The sequence below is a fragment of the Filicampus tigris genome, chromosome 8 (assembly GCF_054856515.1).
Source record: "Filicampus tigris isolate MCC_2025a chromosome 8, RoL_Ftig_1.0, whole genome shotgun sequence".
Taxonomy (NCBI): domain Eukaryota; kingdom Metazoa; phylum Chordata; class Actinopteri; order Syngnathiformes; family Syngnathidae; genus Filicampus; species Filicampus tigris.
The window spans coordinates 275,975-293,328 of NC_141224.1; the positions used below are offsets into that span (position 1 = coordinate 275,975).

The 17,354-nt window shown below is 40.9% G+C and overlaps 3 protein-coding genes across 8 annotated transcripts; all 3 read right to left on the reverse strand.

Annotated features, from left to right (window-relative positions):
- Window positions 1–363: 363 nt before the first annotated feature.
- On the reverse strand, window positions 364–7,135 carry oscp1b (organic solute carrier partner 1b). Its single transcript, XM_086039013.1, has 10 exons — window positions 6,867–7,135; window positions 6,129–6,283; window positions 5,450–5,617; window positions 5,292–5,372; window positions 4,705–4,808; window positions 3,059–3,187; window positions 2,884–2,953; window positions 1,844–1,983; window positions 1,706–1,769; window positions 364–1,499 (listed from the first exon to the last, which is right to left on the reverse strand). The coding sequence occupies exons 1-10, from the start codon at window positions 6,976–6,978 to the stop codon at window positions 1,368–1,370; spliced, it is 1,155 nt and encodes a 384-aa protein (XP_085895139.1). The 5' UTR covers window positions 6,979–7,135; the 3' UTR covers window positions 364–1,367.
- A 699-nt stretch (window positions 7,136–7,834) lies between these two features.
- On the reverse strand, window positions 7,835–12,084 carry LOC147142843 (cornifelin-like). 6 transcript variants are annotated; one of them, XM_086038746.1, is made up of 6 exons: window positions 11,389–12,084; window positions 11,035–11,247; window positions 9,844–9,921; window positions 9,549–9,665; window positions 9,330–9,466; window positions 7,835–8,294 (listed from the first exon to the last, which is right to left on the reverse strand). In XM_086038746.1, exons 4-6 carry the CDS (start codon window positions 9,658–9,660, stop codon window positions 8,190–8,192), a joined length of 354 nt encoding a protein of 117 aa, XP_085894872.1. In that variant the 5' UTR covers window positions 9,661–9,665; window positions 9,844–9,921; window positions 11,035–11,247; window positions 11,389–12,084; the 3' UTR covers window positions 7,835–8,189. The 6 variants fall into 6 exon arrangements, with proteins under 6 accessions (XP_085894872.1, XP_085894866.1, XP_085894870.1 ...); XM_086038743.1 differs by having other exon boundaries at window positions 7,838–8,294; window positions 9,549–9,674; XM_086038744.1 differs by lacking the exon at window positions 9,844–9,921 and having other exon boundaries at window positions 7,837–8,294.
- A 155-nt stretch (window positions 12,085–12,239) lies between these two features.
- Window positions 12,240–17,200, reverse strand: mrps15 (mitochondrial ribosomal protein S15). The gene is made up of 8 exons (XM_086038739.1): window positions 16,886–17,200; window positions 16,027–16,095; window positions 15,865–15,940; window positions 15,334–15,382; window positions 14,980–15,064; window positions 14,804–14,862; window positions 14,249–14,440; window positions 12,240–12,603 (listed from the first exon to the last, which is right to left on the reverse strand). Exons 1-8 carry the CDS (start codon window positions 17,004–17,006, stop codon window positions 12,508–12,510), a joined length of 747 nt encoding a protein of 248 aa, XP_085894865.1. The 5' UTR covers window positions 17,007–17,200; the 3' UTR covers window positions 12,240–12,507.
- Window positions 17,201–17,354: the final 154 nt, after the last annotated feature.

Genomic DNA, 17,354 nt, shown 5'->3' on the forward strand with positions numbered 1-17,354 from the left:
ATACACTCGCTAAAATATCCTATTGAGTGCAACACATTTGAATACTGTTTATTAAAAACTTTTCCCTTGTTATCTTGAAAGCAGGGGGCACAATCAATCCGGCAATTTTGACCTTTTTATTCTTTTTTTTTTTTAATGTATTTTGCTTTATCATTGCAAATTATAATAATATACACGTTAAAACATTTTATTGCGGTCTATAAGAATACATATTAATTGTTACTTCACTATGCCATAGCCTCAGTTAAGCCTCTTCAGTATTTTTGTTTGATATTTTAAAATATATTTCCAAATGATTAATCCCTGAACACAAACCCAATCCAAACCCAACAAAAAAAAAATTAAAAAAAATAAAAACTCAAATCCGCATTTGTGAAATGTAACTTTATTTTTTGGTACTGCTAAATTGCAAAACTGCACATCACAGAAAAAAGTACACAAATGCAATAAATAAAACTGAAATATACATATTTACAGCTGTTGACATTGCAGTTAGAGACCAACAAGTTCTCCTTCATTTGTGGCCGGCAGCTCCATAATGTTTCACATCATCGTGTAAAATGACTCCTGAGCGAGTATGGTAATGTTCACTTCTGAACTCATTGGCTGCCATTGACGGCTAGAGACGTCAAAGACGCATTTTACATGTGCTGGCAGCGAATGAGCTCATCGCATCATTTCAATCGGATCACAATCGGGTTCAAAAAGAGCACTTGGGTTTTTGCAGGTTCCCCGCACCGCATCCTTTCAAATACAGAAGAATAAGCAATTTCCCTAATGGCATTGCATCTTGAACGTGAAATTATCTGGGGTCCTGAAGAAAACAACTGAAATGATGTATGCATGATGTAAACTACATGTACTTGTTTCTAACCGACCTCTGCATGGATTTGACGACTAAACTTGTGTGTAATAGCTCACTCAAGCAAGTACACGTTTTTGTAAATATTTTTTTCACGTCTTTTCATACAACAATACGGAAGAAATGACACTTTGCGACACTACAAAGAAGCCAGCGTACGGCTTGTCAAGACTGTACATTTCCGGTCCCCTCAAAATGACTCCACAAACATCCATTCAGGTCTAAACTGCTGGCAACAAAAGTGAATACACCAGTCCAATTCTGAAATGCCCCACGTAATGTATTTGATTAGGTTCGGGAAACCGCGGTATTGTATTTTCCGGTCTCCCAGGTCCAATTGCCGCGGGCCATTTTCCTGAACGTACCCCAAAACGCACACGGGGAGAAAAGCACCTGAAGGTTTTCTGCGAGCCCGCGGCAGCATTACTTTTGCTGGTGCAGACAACGTATTGCGGTCCATCCCACGCTGTGGGGGCGGGGTTGGTGAGGCGGGGCTCCGAGGACGTCACAGACCGTCCATCATGGCCAGGAGATCGTCTCCTTTGCTGCCGTCACTCGGGGATTGACGGGGGGGCGACTCCCGAGACTCGCCGAACTCCCCCATGATCTTGGCCAGCTCGGCGTTGGCACTTTGGTCCTGTGGGGCAGAGTTGCCCGGCGGAAATGCTTCACGACACAGTAACATGTTTGCGGCTGAGGTGCGGCTAGTATTTTGCCCGCTTGGGGATGCCGTCCTCACATTCTACTGTAGTATCTGTGACTTTTGAGCGTGTTTGGATTTAAAAGGCGGAAGGACCCCTGGCCTGGTGAGTGACGTGGGCGCCGTAACAAGAGAAGCGGTACCTTTGTAGCTTGGATGCTTATGAATCCATACGACAACTCATCCGGTCTGGACATGAACGCCTCTCTGCGGCGACAAAAAAAATACACAAATGTCAAGTTTTGAATAGGACAAATCAGATTTAGCGAGAAGGTACCCACTCTTCCTCCTCGTCGGTTGCGAACAGGTTGACCCGGAAGCCGCTCTCCGCATTGCCGGCCTTCTGGACTTCCAAGCCTCCCATGAGTTTGGCTAAGAGGTTGAGCTCTTCTTTAGCTAGAGGGTTGGGAGCCAGCTTGACCTGTCGACAACACAATCGTTTGTGTGGGCGAGCGTGCGTGCGTGTACCAGGGTGATCATAGTTTGGGAGTTTTCGTTAGAGTTACTTTTTATTTCCTTTGGATGTTTGCTCTTCACTTAACCCATTAAGGGTGGGAGTGCATAACCGTCTTTCTACCCTTAAAGCCTGGAGCGCTGTTGCGTCTTTCTACCCTTAATGCCTGGAGAGCATATACGTCATTTTCTTTTTTTTTTTTAATCCCATTTTTGTTCTCTTAACCAATGAAATGCAGAATATACACGTGACGGTGTCGTGAGCCCGCAGAGGATGTTTTGGAATTCTTTCGAGTCATAATGGCGGACACCATCGATCGCGGGAGCTTTGAAATGAGTAACGGCTGCGATATAGACGATGCGCTTGTGGACTTTGAACCAGTAGAACCGGTCGAACGCGATATATGGTTAAGACATATGTTTGTAGACAATGACATTACCGTCGTCTTTGTAACAAAATAGAGGATGGTAATTACCACTCGATTTTTACATCTTCGATTGAAACAGTAAAGATGAATACACTCGGGCCTGTGTGCGAGCCACATGTCTAAGGTCTCAAAATCTTTTGGAATTATATTTCTGTCTGCTACAGGGGCTGAGATATCAATTATTTTGTAGGTGTTGAATTTCTGGGAAAACTTCAGGTTTTCAAGGGTAATTCCAAAGACGACCGCAGGTTTGGGGAGCTGTTGAGCCAAGCGCTTTAGGCTTTAATGGGTTCATTTGATTTTGTTTTCAGAGAATGCTTGTTAGCTAGTAAATACATTTCAAAAAACAAAACAAAAAAAACCACTAAACATTGTGTAATCCCCTTTTCGTTGACTGTAGTAACCTATGTGTGTAGAAATATAAAAAAAAAACATTGGACCTTAGTGTGCTGAGCTGCGTGCTTGGAGGTTCCCGACATGTGAGTTTCCACCGGACGGCACACGCTGTACCTGTGAGGCCGCATCAGGAAAGTTACAGTCAAAATACAAACTTGTTGTCAAGGTGTGTTTGTTTTTTTTTGTTTTTTTTCATGTGTTGCATTGGGAAAGTCTTACATGTTAGTGCCCAGTTTGGTGACCCTGTCGCCGAAAAGCTCAAAGGATCCTTCGCAGAGTGCAGCGACGTAGTTTCCGCCATTATTGAACTGCAGCCTGCTCGACTCCTCGCCAGTGCAGCTATACATCCTGGAATCGCCGCATTCGTGTGTTCAAAACATCACAATCATTTCAAAACTATTACTCCCCCCCCCCCCCCCCCCGCTTAACTCATTCACTACCAAGCCTTTTCAGATCCATTGTGAAATGACATAAATATGTCATTGGGATAGAATGAGTTCATGTATAGTTTTTTGATTTGCTTGCGCTTGAATTTAAAACTCATATTTAAATATGCGTTTAATCACAGAGCTCCCCAATACGCAATCACGGTTTGTTTGTTTTTTTTATCTTGTCGTTTGGTGCCAAGGAACTATGTTCAAGCAGGTTGGGGAGCTTTATCTAGAAAACAGCATGATTGGCCGCCACCTTGTGGCATCCGTAGGCAACAATAAACCTTTTCTGGGAGTGTTAAAAAAAACTGCCAGATTTTCGCTATTTGGCTCTGGAGCTATCCGATATACATTTTATTACAAAGTAATTGATGTTTTCTCAATTTGTGTGATGTTAAAGTCTTTCAAGCATAGAAAATGCACATTATTCATTTTCAGCATATGCAGGTCTAGAAAGGTCATGTAAAAAGGATTCATTTAACAACGTTACCTTTTGGATAGTGTACTTCAATTATTTCAACGATTAAAATAGTAAATAAAGTAACACATTTTTAAAATTAGTTTTAATTTGTGCAACAAATGGCTTTAAAACAAACAACATGGACATTGTTATTGGTTCATACAAAACATTTTTTATAACTTTTATTTTTGGATTGTCTTGTTCTTGTTACTTGATGTATTGACGGGAATTAAATCCATGCATGTTCAGATTATTTTTGTTGACATCGATTTACATACGGCGCAACGAACAGCATGTTTTTGTTGTTTTCTTTCAAATCAATCATTTAATAATACTTGTTATTGGACAGGGACAATCTCTCATTTGTATTTTGCACACACAGCGTCTGTACTGTGCAGTGCATTCCACTCGGCAAATCAGAACTATCACTGATGTCCTTTTACTATGACATAATTGTTTGTAATTTCTCTCTGGCCTGTCTACTGCTGACTTTAGCTCCTGAACTTGGTTTTGATTCCCGCTTTGATGAGCACAACTCTTGCGCGACACAATCAAAACACCCAAGTGGTCTAAAGTTAGAACGCAAAGGCCGAGAAGCAAGACTAATGCAATTAGCTGCAGGCGGGCCAACTTGAGCTTGGAGGTAGAATCACAACCAAGACGATTAAGGAAGGCAAACACAGTGAAGGATCTTCATCCTCACCACTCTTCAAGTCGATAGATTATATTGCATATTTATTTTTAAAGGTCTTATATATACTACAAATATGTTCCCCCCAATCATCAAATGTGACATTTGACATCCAGTTAAACCTTTTTTGAGCTGCCTATCTCCTAAAAGCCGCTTTGAATTCACAGTCACAGACTCATTTGCATAATACTGAATTTGTCCATCCGCGACTCGGCAGCTAGGATGGGCCAAGATCCAGAGACACTTTCAACCAGCGGCTAGATTCAGCTCGAGTCGGTGTCACCTTATCAAGCTCGGAATTTGTGTCCCGTGGGGCACAGGACCGCTGATGGGGAGCACAAATCGACCATTGGAGTTCTGCACTTTGTCCTTGAGGAAAATGGAGACCTGGCATACAAGATAGCAAAACAATGACAGTAAAATTACTGGATGCAAACTCAACCTCTGCATTTTTTTTTTTTGTACCTAAACTAACGTTTAGCAACAAATGGTACTATAAGATTAAGTGCAAATGTATAGTACCTAAAAGTTAAAAACAACTGAACTTCACTTGACAATCAAACTATGTGCCGATTAAAAAAAGTTTCAGCCACAGTAACATTTCATTCAGTGATTCCTTTGCGTATGCGTAAGGCCATAGACAGCCTGAGTACAGCTAGTAGTACACGAACCGCACTTTTGAGAAGCTCTTGATTTAGAAAAGCATGGTGCGTTGCCGCCATCTTGTGGCGTCCATAGACAATTTTTAGTCCCTTTGGAGAAGCGTTGACTCCTCTTGGATCGTCACTGTTAGCAGCGGGGCTCTGTCTCGAGTGGACACAGCAAATATATTGACTGCGCGATCTACAAAATGCTCGTTCCAAGACTTACCCTTATGTGCATGTCCTGAAAGAAGATAAGAAGAGTTTGTCGAATCAGCTGGAATTCGCCGCTCGGTAACGGGGCGTACATCTGGAAGGGGAAAATAAAACCACATTAGCTTCCATTTAAGCCAGTTCAAATTCCCCGCGTAGCAAGTGTCGGCACACCTCGATGAGCTGCTGATACGTCTCGTCCACCTGAGCCAAAATGCAAGCCGTGTCCTTGACAAACTCCTTGATGGCGTCCATGTGGTTGAAGGAGACCAGGAGGAGGTCCCGGGGCCGAGGGCAGAGGAGAACCTGGTACTTGAAGGCCATGGTCATCAAGTCGTACAGCTGTAATGTCAAGCCAAGTTGAATCCACATCTGATCCATAGTACGTAGCACAGAGTACAAGGTGCTCATTTGAATGACATTTACTATGCGGGAGCAAGAGGGATGGATGAACGCTACTTTGACGGCGGGGTTAGAAGATGGAATTCGAAACTAAATTGAATCCAGATCTGATACAGATTTGAGAGGGATTTCAACTGAATTTTTAAATCCAATTCAACATACTTGGACATATACAGTACATAGCTAACATGTAACATTTTCAGACACTTCTTATCATTGTAAAAAGTATCGGGATTGAAAGAAATTTTCAGGCATTAGGGTTAGGCAGGCATTGCTGAAACTACAACGTGAAATCAAGTTTAATCCAGATTGCACATTTGGTGGTCATTGAAAAATCCAATTCTGCATTTTCCTTCATCTTGGTGGAGTATACTGATACGACATTACATGAAGGTGTGCATGCTAAAATGATGCAACGTATCACGACGCAGCACGCTATGATCACACTAACCTTGTCCATGCTCGCTTGATTGAGCCTCATGATGGAGGCGTGGGCCAACCTGTCGAAGACGGTGCGCAGCGCCTTCTTGGAATACAGCTCCTGTGCCTTGAAAAGCTCCTCCAGGAACTTCTTGTTAAACATGGTAGTGATGATGTCATTCATGACTAGTCGGAGATGAAGGGAAAGAGCGGGAAGGCTTAAGGTATTGTCCACGATGCCATACTGATGACTGACAAATTGGTGGGTGAGCACTGTGGCCAATAGCCATTGAAAGTACTGTACTTTTCGCTGGGGCAACACAATTCCGGAAATTTTCCACCCCTTTTGAACCCTATGTATAGCACATCAGTCGCTAGGAATCAAATACCGCATTTCCTGCACCTCTAGAACCAAATATAGCAATTGACTCCTTTATTTTGATATCTTACATCACTATGTCACGGTTGACATCACACACTGTCCGGAAAGCAGACGATCCAGAGACACTTGATCCAGAGACACGCGATGGCCAGAGTCTTATTCAAATTTCCCCTTATTTATGCATATTGAAGCGACGGTAGCAACTACACGTCACATATTGTTGTAATAATACCTCACATTCTGTTATCGTCTACCCAGTCAGCTACAGTGAAGACGTAACTAATAAATACATTGTAAAACGACACATCGACCTTACTAGTCAGTGTGCCGTGTTTTTGTCTCTTAGCTGTTGTAATGTTTGTTGTCGTGTAGCCAAAAGCTAATCACCTTTCTTAGCCTTGTCAGCGGGGATATTTTGAGCTCGTAGCCGCTGGTCCAGAATATAAAGCATTTCCCCGCCCAGATTGATGAAGAGCAGCGGGAGAGTCCTCGACGACATATTGGAACCTTGGAAAATGTTGAACCACAAACTGACCCGTTCGGAAAAGACAGAGAGCTAGCAATTGTGGCTAGCTCACTACTACTGACGAGGGGATTGGTTGCTAATGCCTCCTCAACTGGTTGCCAGGCCACGCAGGAGATAGCTAATCAGGGAAATAGACGTCATCAAAACAGGAAGTTGAGTATAATTGCGGAAGAGGATGAGAACGGTTTCTATAGTCTAAAATCGTTTATATCACTACAAGCTAATTATTAACTTTCTAATTAAGGCAGGTATCCCTAAATATTTTTTTTCAGCGAAAACTTGTTGGATGAAAAAATACTACTGGTATTCATTATCGTAATTATTATTAGTTTCACAAAAGTGTACAAGTTGTACTAAAACTGTATGTACTGTACACTATTGGGGTCTTACGCGGTTTTATTTGGCTTCTGTTTGAAAAAAAAAAAGTACATGAATAAAACAAGGGAGAATTATTCATCTGCTATTACGTTATGGAATCTTATTTTTTCTGCGGCCTGAAATTAATGTCGAACAAAATTATTATTACAAATAATATGAAAACGTAACGTAAAGAAAATGAATACATCCATACATTCAATAATCATCCAAAATTATTTGGATATTATAAAACAAGTAACGTAAAGGTAAATGTCTATTGCATTACTATAAAAGTATAGAACTTTTTCAAAGTAATATATTATCTTTTATTACAAATTTGAATTAAGTACAGTTGTTAACATTTCATGCATAAAATGAATATTTTTGTTACTTTATTTAATCAATTTTATGTATAATTAATCATATTTATCATTTCTAATGATGTATAAAATGGGTACATTCAAATATTAATTTAAGCATTTTTAGAGGTATTTCGTCCACATCACATTCTTGAAATTTTTGGACATACAGACCCACATGCGGGTTTAATTTTTGCAGCGAAAACAACGTTAAAACAAACCATAAACAGCCATCTTGACTTTGATTTTGTTTAAATACATTTGTTTAAAAAGAATGTAAAATTATATATATATATATATATATATATATTGTAATAAAAAAAATATTGAATTGCTAAGTTATGGAAATCAAAACACGCCACACATTTTTTTCTCGTATGTGGTACTTCATTGGATTTCAAGTACACAAAATAATCACAAAGTATCCCTCTTTTGGGGGACAGCCCCTCCTTTGATCTACTGTTGCTATTACAGTGACGTTTCTCCATTCCGGATGCGGACCTCTCTGGCCATTCTGCACAACTCACAGGTGCCGCAGAAAAATGACATGAGTGCGTCGTTGCAAACTGTCCCCTGCGAATAAATGAAAGAGCACACATGGAAAATTAATTGCTTGTACAGTGAACAGTGAAGGAAAACCCAATGCCGCCATCTTATGGCCATAGTTAATCTTTTTTTTTCTTTTACTTTCCCAGATCAAACTAGAGCGGACCAGGACTTTCCTCCGCCCATTCCCATTAAAAACAAAAAACAAAAAAAACAACAACAACAAAAAAACACAGTTGACGGCAATTTCCTTCGCCGGCGCTCCTCGTTAGGATTCGGAAAAAAAATCATCTTTTAAGTTAAATGGATAAATTGTAGCTCTCGTGCCGCCGAGGAAGTTTCAGAGGTGGGTGGCTCGAGCTCAAGTCAAATTTAAGTGAACAATTTTAGGATTTGCTTGGCTGCACGTATGAAAGACTGAACTTGACTTTGACTTGCTAATCAAGAGACTTGACTTGAAGTCCGGAACATTTTGCTGACATCGTATGTAGCACCGCCCCGTGCTGTCCACTGAAATGGACGTCGGTGTCACGTGACGTCGTTCGTAATGCGAGCGCAAGGGCACTTTGTCGCCAATTTCAGTAAACAGCGGGGTCGGTGTTGCATAAAATGTCCGCCTCCTTGGATGACTGGAAATGGGTGGCTTGATCTGCTTAATTCTTATTGCACAAAGGCAACATTACTCAGAACACCATGTTTCGACAAGTGGGAGCAGATAGACCTATTATTATTATTATTAAAAAATAATACGGTTTTATTTTCTCAGATTTTATTGCTTTGGCGTTTGCCCTGCTTTTTAGCATTCTTTGGAGCACTTTGAGATTTTGGCTAAATGAAAAGTGCTTTACAAATGCAATGTATTATTATTATTATTATTATTATTATTATTACTGCAAAGGAAAATTTGGACATGACTTCCACTTCAAGACTTACTTGTAACTTGCACATATTACATAAGTGCGATCGACTTTCTCAATTGCACCCCAATGAGCAACATTTCCTTTCTGGTGCAATCTGTTAGTGAAATCAAAGCACTTCTTCTTCTTCTTCACTTCCACATACCTGGATGCCATACGTGAGCCTCATGTGGGTCCTCATCGCCGCCAAACCGCCCGGCACGCAGCCCAAGCAGAAGTGTTCTCCATATTTGTCCGCCGTGTAGCAGGCCAGGATGGATGGGCAGAGGAAGCCGGAAGCACCTGGTGGAGGAAGGATGTATTACTATTTCTGATGACTGAATTATATAAAAATAAACAAACAAAACCCCGTCGTTCTACTCACAAATCAACAAATCATTGCAGCAGGAGCAGAGGCCCGTGCTCCACTCTCCCGTTTGGATGTTGGTGCCATAGCTGCCGGCGCCGGGTTGACTGGTTACCGCTGGGTTTGACATGTGGGCTGCAAGTTCTGAGACATTGAATATGTACATCTTTTTGATCTTAACAGGAAGCAATGTAACCTGAATCCTGTCACATTGTTGTTGTGCTCTGCTTGTTTTTTCCCACTTTACAGGGTGAGTCATAAGCCTAAAAGATGAACCTGGTGTTATTTGCGCCGTCAGCAGATGCGCACTCACCTTTAGCATTACTCTCATTGCATTTGAAGGCACAGGGGCTAGGGACCTCCTTCCTACCAGGGGCCAATTTAAGGGCCCCTGCATACAAAATAAATGTAGTTTTGTTTTCATTGTATTTTTTTATTTCACATAAAATACAAAGTGAAGCATAAAAAATAAAAACAATATCACTATTTTTAAATCATACACGTGACAATGATACATTTAAAATGTCCCCATAAAAATCATTTAAACACAAAAACCTAATATTAAAACAAAATAAACATGCTAATCCCACCCATTTTTTCCAGATATGCTTAATTTAAAAAATACATTTTTGAATACTAAAATGATATATTCAATTCATAATATCATAATACTGAGCATCTTTGAATAAAGCACTTCAAAAATTATTTCAAAATGAAAATAAAAAGAAACATTCACAAGTAAAACAATTGGAATGATATTTTCCCACCACCAACCTAACTCATCGTACATTTGGAATAATTAAATATACAACATCACTATTTAGAACGTATCACATCTTGTGTATTATATTGCTTGAATTGAAACAATATACAGTGGTCCCTTCGTTTATCGCGGGGGTTACGTACTCTGTAAAAAATAGCACTGTCAAAAAAATCGGCAGTGTAGCGAGTCCGCGAAAGGTGACATAGACAGTATTTGCTGTATATGTATGTCGCTGTCCTGTGAAACACACTTATCTCCAATTTTGGAAATTGTTTTGATTTTCACATTAATGTGATGTCTGTAACGCGGAAACACAATTCATGTAAAAATATGAACATGAAAAAAAAAATGGAGATAAGTGTTTTTCACATGACGGCGGCAATATATTAGTTCATATTTCTTCAGTATCAACATCATTTGTAATACGTTTAGTATCATAAAATACGAAATGATAATACACAAGTGTATGTTTCAACATTTTGGGGTTATATTGTTTATAAAAAAACAATTTCAAATATTGTTTTATGTTGCTAAATGTCAGAGCTTTAATGTAAGGTATTCATCTTATCTAAAAAGGTTATAGCCAATTCAAACTATGGGCAATAGATGATGTCAAGTATGCTAAACAAAAAAAATTCCTACAAGGATGAATTGCAAGTATAAGTGACATGCATTTTTGTTCAATTTAAGCACTAAATCTTTTCATATTTTGCACAGTAGTACAAACAGAAGGCGACTTACCAGAAGGCGTGTGTGAGTGTGCGCTGGTCCCGATCAAACTGACGAGCTTGACAACACAGGAAGTTTGGGGTTCAAGTTGAGAAACGTTTGTGAAACTAAACGGCTCAGAAGGATGATGAGATCACTGCGGTGATTCGCACATGAAACGGGTTTTTTTTCCCCCTCTCTCTCGCTCTCTCTCTTGCATCATGTGCATAGTCCACTTGTACATTTCTAGGGGGGACATATTATGGAAAGTTGACTTTTGAACAATGGGCATGCACATGCTTGTGCTTCTGGACCGTCTTCGCAGCCATCAAGTATGAAATTCAACAACAAAGTACGTCTTTTGACAGCTGCTGTGGGCTAACTTACCCGGTAGCCAACACAGACGCCGTTTCTCTGCCCGTGACTCGATCGACTCGGCCGGGTGAAGATCCGGAGCCGCTTTCAAGTGACGGCCAGCCAGTTGGGAAACGCCATCATGCAGAAGCACCCACGTTCCTCAGAGGCGCAACTCCCATGCTATCGTGTCCACCCTAAAGGGTAAGCAGAGCTGGATTGAGTTTTGTCGGACGTATAGCTTAGCGTTAGCTTCTGACAAGCGAACGTACTTGCTTGCTCTGCAAAGTTGGCGACACGTGGGTGGCGGTGGAGGCGACTTGTCTTTGCTCATGTATCCATATGGGCCACATACACACAGTGTGGTGTATGAAGAGCTGCCTCCATGAGTTGAAAATGTTTTTTTTTTTTTTTTTCTTGTTCCATCCGTTTTTTTCCCTGACTGCGGTCTTCTCTTAATAAGTAGAAGCAAATCTCATCTGGGGCTGGCACCCCAAAATTGGTCAATTTCAGCAAGACAAGAGCTAGGGTGTGTAAAGTGTAATTCAAATGGGTGGATTTTGCCGCTTAATTTCTACTCCACAATGCAATATTCATCCGAATGCCATGTTTAGACGAGTGGAGGCGCAAAGAACATATTGCAGAGAACATTTTCGGGTTGACTTGGCCTTTAATGTCACAATATCAATAAAAAAAAATTCCACTATGCGCAGATTGGCAGTGATCCAGGTCATGGCAATGTGCAAAGGTTGAATTGAAGCAACCGTACAACTTGGGTTTTTTTTTTTTGTCACCCAAATTGATCCTATTAGGCTAACAATGTGTCTCCTTTGTGAGAAAAAGGACCGTAAAGCGTTACCCCAAAAAAAGTCGGGAGTCAGGTGTTTTTCCACTAATTACCCACTTTATTATCTTGTTAAGTAAATGAGCAAAATGGAAGTATGGATGTTTCCAGACCTCATTATTCTTCCACACATACGAAGATCCTGCATCACAGCTGTGACAGTGGATTGGGCCCTCTACGGTGTGGGGCCGGGCTGCCCCCCCAAAAAACGGACAGTGGGCCGCAAATGGCCCCAGGGCTGCAGTTGGGACACCCGTGTGTGATACAGACGGGTGACCTGGGAGAAAAAAGGGGGCGAGCGATGGCAGCTACTGACTGGCAGTCTGCGTCTCGGCCGCTTGTGCGTCGTCGTGCTTTATTTTCAGCTTCTGCTGGGCTTTCTGCTTCTGCACCTCCTTGAAGACCTGCGGATGCCACCGCACGGGTGTCAAAGGGGAGAAGAAACAAACAGAAACAGAAAGCAGGCCATTGTGGTGAGGCGCGTAAAACTGCCAACGCAAATTGTACGTGGCCAACGACGCGCTGCTCGTCGGCAAGACAACGTTTTGCTTTTCTCGCGTTTCTTCGTACCCCGCCACAGGCGACAAGTAAAGAAACAACGGAGACAAACTGGAGTGACTAAATCAAATGTCGAAACAGGCCGAACAAGGACTTGCTCGGCTGTGGTTCCTCTTCTTTCCACTGCTAGTGCTCATTAAAACAAGGCATTTGTTTGTCACAGAATTATATTGTTAATATATATGCACATTAATGTTACATAGAATGCAACGCTGCATACTCGCAGTTTGACACATTCGCACGTTCACCATATGAAAAAAGATTTCTTTTGAAAAGGATAAGCGGCGCGGATAATGGATGGATGAAATATATCGGGGTTTTTTTTTCTTTTCCTTTCCCGGAGAGCCAACATCCGTTTCTATACATGCATTTTTTAAATCTGTAATTATACTGATGGGTGTGAGTTATATGCCGATATGTGATAATGACCACAAACAGTGGTGCTCCAATGTACTATTATTTATTCTTTGAAAAAAAATGAAATAAAATAATTTTAAAATATCTGTTGGCGATTTCTGGCGCCTGAAATTAAAGTTGTAATGAAAAAATGTAATCACGAAAAAAATGTGTTATTGTAGATAATAAAAAATTGTGTTAATTTACAAATTGTTTGTTTCATTTGTATACTTTGAAAATATTTGTAGGTTGAACAGTACAATTCCAAACAAAATACCCCAAAATGATGACATTTACCACATTTTTTTCATTTATTAATTTAATAATTATTACACATGACTTGAAAAAAATAAATAAAATGTGTAATAATGCATGGGTATTGTATTAATCATTATTTGTTAGAAATATAAGTAAAATGAATGAGTGTATATTTTCCAATATCAAAATAATGTTTGAAGAGTTCATATCAAACTTTTGAGCAATAATTTCAGCATTTTAATTGTATTTTTTGAAGAAAACCCCCCATCAAAATAGTGTATAGTAATTTTCAAATAAACAAACTCTGTAGTTATTATTTGTTGTATTTTATAATATATTTGTGTGTATTTTAACGCACACCTTTTTAAAGAAATAAAATGAATGAATACATAAATTAAAAAAAAGACAACTAAAATAACATTTTCAAAAAAAATCATTAGCCTCTTAAAATGAAGTCAGATAAATATAGCATTTTTTTCATCTCAGGATGCTGGCTACGTCTGCTAAAGTGGGTGACATTATTAGTTCAACAGATCATTCATTTCTACCCCTGAAATGAAATGATTACTAAATACAGTCTAATCAGAAATTGGTTGTTTTTTGTGTTTTCTGGAAAAAATAAATAAATACATAAAAAAAATAAAAAAAAACACGAAATAATGACATAGGCCATTATTTTAGAAGGTTGACGAAATGAAATACAACATTCTAAATGTAACTGCTGATTGTTTTGCCACATTTTGATGACAAGATGGCCATCAGTGACTTTGGAACTTGCCGCCAAGCAGCAGGGGGCGACTTTGGTGCCGCCGCCCTTGGGTGCCTCGAGTTCGCTACCTTGATGCAGAAGGCCTTCTTGGCCAGCCAGCGCCGCGTGGCCCTCCTGTAGTACTCTGGCGGGAAGGTGTAGGTGATGCCCAGCTGCTGGCACACATTCTCAAAGGCGTCGTAGCGCTCCAGCCGCAGGTTCTTCAGCAACTTCTTCCTCTTGTCGATGGCCATGAGCATGCGTCTCTTGTTGGCCTTGTCCTGGAAGACACAAATGAGGGCACGCTTGGATGGAGTCAAAAAAAAAAAGAAAAATACTCATTTGAACACAGCGAAAAGGACAGCCCAATTGTGTTGAAAAAGTGGAAATTTTCCGACCACGACCATCGTATGCGTGGCGTGACTGACAGGATATCCTGTAGTACGCGCGCACATATGTTTGTGACGCTACAGAGAGGAAACGCGTTGACACTTTAACGTTCTGATGAACCTTTTACCATGTCGTTTCATTTTGTACATTTATCTTATTCATTTAGAAAAGACCAAATAACAATACAATATGAACACAAACGTTCTCCAATCTCGAATGACCCAAGTCCCAAGTCACGAATTGTCTCAGCTTACCTTGTGATGTTTGAGCAAATGCTCCTGAAAGTTCCGGATCCTCGCCGTCAACATGGCCACTGCAACACACACGCCTCAAGGGTCACTCGGCGTACACACTCCACTCGCAAAAGTCATGTGTGTGCGTATACGCGTGCGTGTGTTTGTGTGTGTGTGCGGCAGTGAAGACAACTCACCTTGAACTTCCACTGAACTGCGGTCACTTTCGTCCCGCTGCACCTTGGCAATCAGCTGCTCCTTTTTCAGCGCCAGCTTTTCACTCTGACGGGACACACGCGTGCGTGCGTGCGCGCGCATGCATGCACACACACACAAGGGGACATGCATGCATACATACGCGCACGCACGCACAGACATGGGACAAACACAAAGGAAGACGCACATTCACACAGGGGACACGCAGCCACAAATGGACATAGGGACATGCGCACGCACGCGCACACACACAAAAACAAGGACCAACACGCACGTGGACAGACATGCATGAATCAATCCGTTGATGGTCTGATGTAGCCATTCAAATAACTTACATGACTCGCCAACTCCAGCGAAAGAAGTCTTTTGACAACATCGTCCGTCCTGCATTGACAAACATGCACGCTTTGTGACAGCCAAAGCCAACAGTAGGGATTGGAACAAAGAAATCACACAATTTGATCCCTACAAATGTGGGCCGGCCGTCAAAAGTTCAAGTATGAAACATAACGTAGGCAGTCGTGGGATTTCATTCGAGAGGGACAAAGTCTGCGTTATTTCAACCATTCAAAGCAGTTGCCCTGACGTCTTGTAAAGGATCAGGTTGTGGACTTTCTGCTTTCTCGGCAGGCTGCCGGCCAGCGTGGGGGGCCCCGCTTCAATCTTGGCTAACGACGGGCACAAACTACAAAAAGATCAACAAAGCAGACCCTGCGACTGCGCTCGCATGAAATCTGCTTGTTTTAGTCAAGATTACGCCGCAATATCAATTTGACCCAACTGGATCCAAGTTCAATCAAGACCCACACTTGAATTGAACTACTTGTGTATACTGTATAGTGTACAGCATTGTGCGTTGTGTTTACGTTTGAGCGAGTGGAACAGCGGTGTACTCCATCTTCAGCATGGTGGGAGGGAGGTCGCAGAGTTGGCTCTCAGGACCTGGAAGGCAGAGCAAACAAAAGGGCGACCGCTTGAAAGTGAGCCTTTTATTCAGAAGCCTACCCATGGAATTTACACTGACATACCGGCCACCTTTTTCTTCGCGGTGCGAGCATAATGTCGGACTGGCGCCGGAGGGGCAAAGCTTCCTGACGCTGAAGAGAGACAACCGCATGCGTTACTACATTCATTTTTAAAGCTTAAAACGATCTTGAAAAAAAAAAAAGAAACATGTATTATTATGATTATTATTATTACATAAATTCCAGATGACAGATTTTATTTATCGATTGAAAATGTATTATAAATCATTTCAGGAAATAAAATACACAACTGTTACATTATTATAAGTAAAAGGGTTTTAATTATTTAAGTGTTGAACTGTTTTTTTATAATTATAATAATGAGACATTTTACATTTGGAAATGCTCATTTCAACGTGTTAACTTCAGCATTTTATTTCAGAACATAAAATAAGAGCTATCCCAGATCTGAAAAGTGGTATTTTCACGTATTTTAAGGGACACTTAAAGACTTGCATCCAAATCACCGTCAGAGAATGTTATTTTCAATTATTCCATAAATATTTGAAAATGATAAACATTTGTGGTTGCAGTTTGTCATAATGACGGGTGAGTCTAATGCTGACCGTCTCATGTCCCCGAATAAAATGCTATGTTACGATGACAAATACTGTTATGGAGAACGTACACTTACAGTATTCCAAAGTGCAAGTGTACCTAATGTAGTGTCCAGCGAGTGTCGCCCGCGCATGCGCAGTTCGTCGCAACTCTCGCCTGTCACTTAGCTACGAGCTAACGTTAACGATGCTACTTGTTAATGCTGTATTAAGCTTATTATAAGAGACGTTCCGTTGTCTTTAATAGCACACAATACATAAGTCCACTCTCCATTTTTGTTCCTGCCTCCGTGTTGTTTTCTTACCACCGCTGACTTTGTGTCCCAACAACGACGCCGGGCAGCACGTCCGTGGAGGTGCGGCGCTTTCCCTCAAAGCGCCCACCGAAGACCTTAGAACGGTCCTCAGCGCTATATTCGACAGCATGGCTTTGGTTTTAATTCGCAAACTCGGCAACAAACGCACCCTTAGCGGAGCAGACAAGAGAAAAGGGAGTAACACTAGTAAAACACAAGTAAACACACGTAAAACACCCTCGACCGCTAGACGTGCTGCGCCATATTCGCTAGACGTAAGCAGTTGTCGCTCCTCGATCAAGGAATGCTAAACGAACCAAGAACACATCGATTCACGGATGGGGTGGACAAGTTAAAACTGTTATAATTATAGAAATATACAACCAATTAATTGTGCTAACTACAGACAGAACGCCATTCATTTTTATTATTGCGTGTTTATCTACATTTTTATAAATATTTTTGAAAATTTAACTGC

Coding starts and splice junctions, on each gene's coding strand:
- oscp1b (XM_086039013.1), bottom strand. CDS start 6,978: ATGTCGTCGAGGACTCTCCCGCTGCTCTTCATCAATCTGGGCGGGGAA. Junction 3,188..4,704: donor CAAATTCCGAGCTTGATAAG/GTGACACCGACT, acceptor CGGCGATTCCAG/GATGTATAGCTGCACTGGCG. Junction 1,770..1,843: donor GCAACCGACGAGGAGGAAGA/GTGGGTACCTTC, acceptor TTGTCGCCGCAG/AGAGGCGTTCATGTCCAGAC.
- LOC147142843 (XM_086038740.1), bottom strand. CDS start 9,696: ATGTACATATTCAATGTCTCAGAACTTGCAGCCCACATGTCAAACCCA. Junction 9,467..9,548: donor CTGCAATGATTTGTTGATTT/GTGAGTAGAACG, acceptor TTCCTCCACCAG/GTGCTTCCGGCTTCCTCTGC. Junction 8,295..9,329: donor GGCTCACGTATGGCATCCAG/GTATGTGGAAGT, acceptor ATTTATTCGCAG/GGGACAGTTTGCAACGACGC.
- mrps15 (XM_086038739.1), bottom strand. CDS start 17,006: ATGCTGTCGAATATAGCGCTGAGGACCGTTCTAAGGTCTTCGGTGGGC. Junction 15,065..15,333: donor CGCTGGAGTTGGCGAGTCAT/GTAAGTTATTTG, acceptor GTGTCCCGTCAG/AGTGAAAAGCTGGCGCTGAA. Junction 14,863..14,979: donor CAGTTCAGTGGAAGTTCAAG/GTGAGTTGTCTT, acceptor TGTGTGTTGCAG/TGGCCATGTTGACGGCGAGG.